The sequence below is a fragment of the Elephas maximus genome, chromosome 3 (assembly GCF_024166365.1).
Source record: "Elephas maximus indicus isolate mEleMax1 chromosome 3, mEleMax1 primary haplotype, whole genome shotgun sequence".
NCBI classification, from domain to species: domain Eukaryota; kingdom Metazoa; phylum Chordata; class Mammalia; order Proboscidea; family Elephantidae; genus Elephas; species Elephas maximus.
Genome location: NC_064821.1, coordinates 59,901,709 through 59,907,583, shown reverse-complemented (window position 1 = coordinate 59,907,583; position 5,875 = coordinate 59,901,709). Strand labels below are relative to the sequence as shown.

Here is a 5,875-nt window from a genome sequence, read left to right as displayed (position 1 = left end):
TCTCCATCTGAAGAGGATCATGGGCATCTCATTAGTGTATTATGTGGGGCTAGCTGGCTCTGAGGGTCCGTGTGTGCATGAAACTATTCAACAGAGCTGGGAAGTCAGGAGGGCATGTGTCTGTGAGTGCATCACTGGAGATCTCTCCTGTATACATTGTGTGTGATGAAGGGTGTCACCCTGGACTTAGCCTATGATTGAAGAGCATTTCTGTGTGCTCCTTTGCAAAACCCATTCTCCAGGGTTGCTGAGTGTGAGCAGGAGAGCACAGGGCCAAGGAAAGAATCTGGGACCACCTGGGAGAGGAATCTAGAAAAACCCACCTGCGCTTCTCCCTCACAGAACTCTCAGCATGAAGACCCTCCTGCTGTTGGTAGTAATCGTGGCCTTGGGTAAGAGCTGACCCTGATCTTCACCCTAAGGGGGACAGGCCAGGGCAAGAAGCACCCCCCTCTCCCAGTTTTCCTTCCCATGGCAGCAAGGCCTCTCCAAGGGAGAGAGGGATAGAGACCAGTGGGGTGGAGAAAGGGAGTGAAGAGAGGGGCAGGGAGGGAGGACACAGGGCCCAGTCCCCATCAGCAACCAGTTTCCTTCCAGGCCTGCTGCAAGTCCAGGGGAGTTTACTGGATTTCCAAAAAATGATCCAGTTGGTGACAGGAAAGGAAGCTATATCCAGCTATGGTTTCTATGGTTGCCACTGTGGTCTTGGTGGTAAAGGATCCCCGAAGGATGCGACAGATCGGTGAGGCCACTCTTCACCTTCCTTCCTTCTACTCTCTTCTGGCTCATAATGCCAGGGGGTTGAGCTGGAAAAACAGCCAGCTGGGTGGAAACTCTATTCTAGACCACAGGGTCACTACTTCTCTGCCCAGGGTCAAGGTGGTGAAAGCCAGGGGGAGGCTGGCTCCTTTGAACTACGAGAAAGTGGCCCCAATGGGATGTTCCCATCACAGGTGCTGTGCTGAACATGACTGTTGCTATAAACGTCTGCAGAAACAAGGGTGTGGCACCAAATTTCTAAACTACAAGTTTACCAAGAGTGGAGGCCAAATCATCTGTGGTAAGAAAGAGTTCTATGACTCCACACAGTTTCTTTATTGAGTGCCCACTGTGCTGAGTACTTGGCTGGGCACCAGAGGTAGAAACACAAGGGACATTGTCCCTGCCTCAAAGACTCATAGTCGAGTGAGAGGTAAAGAAAATGAAAGCACAACATGGTAAAGACTCCAACAGGAAGTAAGCAAAAAGAAGGAACCCTTAACACAGCCTGAAGTTCAAGGAAGGTTCCTGAAAGTGGTGACCTCTAGGCTGAGCCATGAACACTGTGCAGGGATAGCCAAGGGAAGAGGAGGTGGATGAGCAGTCCAGAAAGAGGCAACATCAAAGCCTGGAGTGTGCTCAGGGGAACTGCAAGCAATTCTGTGTTGCTGATTGGAACCACGTGGGGAAGAGAAGGAATGGTGAGAGACATTGCAGGAGAGATAGGAAGAGTTTAGGTCAAGCCAATTAGGGGCATGGTGGTTCAGCGTTAGAACTGGTAGAATTCTCACCTTCCATACAGGTTCAATTCCTGGCCAATACACCACATGTACAACCATCACCCATTTGTTGGTGAAGGCTTACAGGCTGCTATGATGCTAAACAGGTTTCAGTGGAGTTTCCAGACCTAGATGGACTAGGAAAAAAAAACGCGTGGTGATCTACTTCTGAAAATCAGCCAATGAAAACCTTATGGATCACAACCGTCCAATCCACAACCCTTCATGGGGATGGCACAGCACCAGGCAATGTTTCATTCAGTTATGTCTGGCGTTGCAATGAGTCAGAGGCCAACACAGTGGCAGCTAGCAACAACAGATCAAGGCAGGCTTTTGAGGTCATGTTGCATTTAGATTGTCTGGTGCCATCGAGTTGATTTTAGACTCACAGCAACCCAATAATAGAGCAGAGCTGCCTTATAGGATTTTCTAGGCTGTAATCTTTATCTGAGCAGATCCCTAGGTCTTTTCTCCCACGGAGCCACTAGGTGGGTTTGAACTGCCAACGTTTCAGGTAGCAGCCAAAGGCTTAATGTTTGTGCCACCAGGGCTCCTTCCTAAAGCAATAGGGAGGTATTAAGCAAAGGAGTGACATGATGAGATTTGCATTTCTGAGGACTAACTCTGGCTGCAGGGTTGATGGAGACAGGATGGAAGGGGGACCTGTGAGAAGGCTACTGCTGTAATCCAGACAAGAGATAGTAAGAGTTTGACATAAAACAATGGTGGTCAAGATGGAAGGGGTTGGAGAATGAAATCAAGATGCATTTGAGAGGTAGAATTATCTGAGTTTGGTGATTGCCTGGGTAGGGGGTGAGGATAGGAAGCTGTTGAGCAGGTATGCGACTATATGTACAGTAGTACCACAACTGAGATAAAGACCACAAGAGGAGGGCTTGGGCAGGGTTGTGGGGAAAAGGAGGAGGAGCTCTATTTGGGGCACTTTGAGTTGAAGGGGCCTTGGAACACCCAGGAGATGTCCAGCAGGCAGCTGGATGTGTGAACTTGCACCTCAGGGGAAGGGTCTGCACTGGACACAGAGTCAGGAGTCAGCAGAAGAACTAGACATGAGCGCCCATTTAATGCTGAAGGAACCAGAAAGGAAACAGAGTAGGAATAATTAGAGAGGGAGGAGGAAAGCTGACAGAGGAGGATCAAAAAAATTGGTAAGAAAATGGTTACAAGAAGGAGGAGAAGATTAACAAGAGCCAGTTTAACAGAGGAATCTGCCAAGGTAAGAACTGTCAAGAGTCCTTTGGATTTAGAGGCAGAAAGGCCAGGAGAAGCTCAGTGAGAGCTGTTCCCATGGAGTGGTGAGGGCAAAGCCAGATTGTAGTGGGTTGGGGTATAAATGGAAATGAAGAAGTAGAGAGAGTAAGTACAGATAAATTTTTGGAAAAAGTTTTGTTCTGAAGGGGAAGAGAAAGATGGGATGGTGGCTGGAAGGGTTTGTCCAATGTCCCCAGACAGGAGATCCATGAGTGGGATTTTGAGAGATCATGGACTCTCACTCAACTGCCTGAGTGCTTTAGGATCAAAAATTGCATCTCCTCCATTATGACCTCTCCAAGGATCATGTATCTTCAGAAGGCTTTGGGTTGCAAGCAACAAGAAGCCCAACTAAAATTGGCTTAGATAATGGGGATGTATGACTCTTGAATAAGCAAGGAGCCTAAAAGAGGGCAATACCAGGCTGGGGCAGCTTCTCAACCATATTGTCAATGAGCCAGCCTTTCCCAACCTTCTGCTCTGCCATGTTGGCAGTATCTAACTCATGGTGTCAAGACACAAGCTGCAGCTCCAAGCATCATGGCCTCACACTCTAAAAGGGGCTTTCTTATTGTACATCTCTCTTTCGTGGGAGGAAACTAATCCTTCCCAGAAGCCCTCAGTGACTTCTTCTTTTGTCTGATTGGGTGAATGAGGTCACATGTTAGCCAGAGACCAATCACCTCAAAGAAAAAAGGATAAACACAGCTGGCTTACATCAATCGGGAGCCATTCTCCGGGGCTGGGCACTTGGCCCATTGGACAAATCTGGTACCGAGAAGGAGGAGAGACAGTGGCAGTTAGGAAGAAGGCATTTAACAGAGTCTTCCTGAGCTTGGCTGCTGTATGTGCCCATTAGACTGGAAACTATCTTCCTGAAGGTGGGAATTCTGTCTCCATTAATCAGAAATATCTGGAATATAAGTGCTTGTCTCAGACTAGGAACTTCTGGAGGACAGGGATGATGTCTTCTCCCACAGGGTTCCCAGAAGAAGCCAGAGGATATTAACAATTACCTGTCCTGTGTGTATTTTCTTGTGATTTCAGCAAAACAGGACTCCTGCAGGACTCAGCTGTGTCAGTGTGATAGAAAGGCTGCCTACTGTTTTGCGAGAAACCTGAACACCTATAATAAAAAGTTGCAGCACTACACCAATGTTCTGTGCAGTGGGAAGACCCCCAGCTGTTGAAAGCCACCTTTTCCTCCAGAAGACTTACCGCCCAATACTGAGTTTCCTTCTCTATCATCACCACTCCCTGCCCCAGCCAAGTCCCCTGGGAATGAAGAAAACACGTCCCTTCCATTCTAGAGACAGGTCAGGGGCTCCCCTTTTATCCTTGTCCAGAATGAGAAGCCAAAAACCTGGGTGATTTATGCCTGGTCCCTTCCCCCTCCTTCCTCAGCAGCAGGAGATTTCTCCGATGATGGCTCCTCTGTTCTCCTAGTCCGACCTCCTGCTTAGCAGTAGCAGCTACAATCCTGGGGGTCTCTTCTGAATAAAGCACTTCATTGGCAAACCGTGTGCACGCATTTGAGGGAATATGCACAAGTGCTCACAACACCACCCAAGACTAATGAGGGTCTTGTGAGGTGGGCAGCCCCAGGAACTCCTAGTGTGAGAGCAAACCATACAAGCTAATGTAGTGTTGTCAATGTTAGCTGCCATTGAGTCAAATCCAACTCATGGTGACCCCATGTGTGCAGAGTCAGACTACTTCAAGGTTGTGACCTTTCAGAAGCAGATTGCCAGTCTTGTCTTCCAAGGTGCCTCGGGGTGGGTTCAAACAGATACACTTCAGGCTAGTAGTTGAGCACTTAACCATTTGCACCACCCAGAGACTCCTAATATGCATTGTTGTTGCTTCTGTGTGCTTCGGACTCATAGCAACCCCATGTGACACAGTAGCACTGCGCCATACGGATTTTTTGGCTGTAATCTTTACGGAAGCAGATTGACAGGTGTTTCTGCCATAGAGGTACTGAATGGGTTTGAACTGCCAACCTTTTGGTTAGCAGCCAAGTGCTTTATCTTGTGCCATAAGATGTGTTAGGCGCCACCGAATCATTTCCGAATCATAGCAACTCTATGTACAACAGAACAGAACACTGCCTGGTCCTGTGCCATCCTCACAATTGTTGCTACATTTGAGCCCATTCTTGCAGCCACTGTGTCAATCCATCTTGCTGAAGGTCTTCCTCTTTTTTCACTGACCCTCCACTTTACCAAGCATGATGTCCTTCTCCAGGGACTAGTCCCTCCTGATAACATGTCCAAAGCACATGAGATGAAGTCTTGCCATCCTTGCTTCTAAGGAGCATTCTGGCTGTACTTCCTCCAAAACACATTTGTTCATTCTCCTGGCAGTCCATACACTTCGACAACACCATAATTCAAAGTCATGAATTCTCCTTTGCTCTTCCTTATTCATTCATTGTCCAGCTTTTGTATGCCTATAAAGCGATTGAAAACACCATGGCTTGGGTCAGGCTCACCTTAGTCCTCAAAGTGACATCTTTTTAACACTTTTAAGAGGTCTTTTGTGGCAGGTTTGCCCAATGCAATGTGTCATTTGATTTCTTGACTGCAGTTTCCATGGACATTGATTGTGGATCCAAGTAAAATAAAATCCTTGACAACTTCAACATTTTCTCTGTTTATCATGACATTTGCTTATTATCCACTTGTGAGGATTTTTGTTTACGTGTAGGGGGAAAAAAGTACAGAGTCTGGAGTCACACTGGCTGGGTCAAGTTCTGCCTCCACCACCTTGTAAATGTGTGATCCTGAGCGAGTTACTTACCCTCCCCAAGCCTTCCTTCTCTCATCTGTAAACTGGAGATGACACTGGGCAGGATTGTTTAGGAGTTAAATGAGATTATGAATGGAAAGCACTGGGCCTGGCACATCTGTATTACAAGTGAAACCTCCCCTCCCACCCTCCTTCCCTTCGGTGGGCAAGAGCAGCTCCTACTGGCCTCTCCAGGCATAACCAAAAAGTTGGTCCTGATGTGCTGGAGAGCTGTATTCCACATCCTCTGCGTGGTGTGTTCTCCACCTGTTGCTGCC

At 47.7% G+C, this 5,875-nt stretch overlaps 1 protein-coding gene across 1 annotated transcript; it reads left to right on the top strand.

Annotated features, from left to right (window-relative positions):
• The first annotated feature begins 272 nt into the window (after positions 1-272).
• On the top strand, positions 273-3,997 carry LOC126072659 (phospholipase A2, membrane associated-like). Its single transcript, XM_049878148.1, has 4 exons — positions 273-392; positions 598-742; positions 954-1,060; positions 3,855-3,997. The coding sequence occupies exons 1-4, from the start codon at positions 353-355 to the stop codon at positions 3,995-3,997; spliced, it is 435 nt and encodes a 144-aa protein (XP_049734105.1). The 5' UTR covers positions 273-352.
• The last annotated feature ends 1,878 nt before the right edge of the window (positions 3,998-5,875 follow it).

What these genes read in the sequence shown, in the direction of transcription:
- LOC126072659 (XM_049878148.1), top strand. Translation starts at nt 353, where the DNA reads ATGAAGACCCTCCTGCTGTTGGTAGTAATCGTGGCCTTGG. An exon ending in CCGAAGGATGCGACAGATCG is followed by an intron (nt 743 to 953) that starts GTGAGGCCACTC and finishes TTCCCATCACAG; the next exon opens with GTGCTGTGCTGAACATGACT. An exon ending in TGGAGGCCAAATCATCTGTG is followed by an intron (nt 1,061 to 3,854) that starts GTAAGAAAGAGT and finishes TTGTGATTTCAG; the next exon opens with CAAAACAGGACTCCTGCAGG.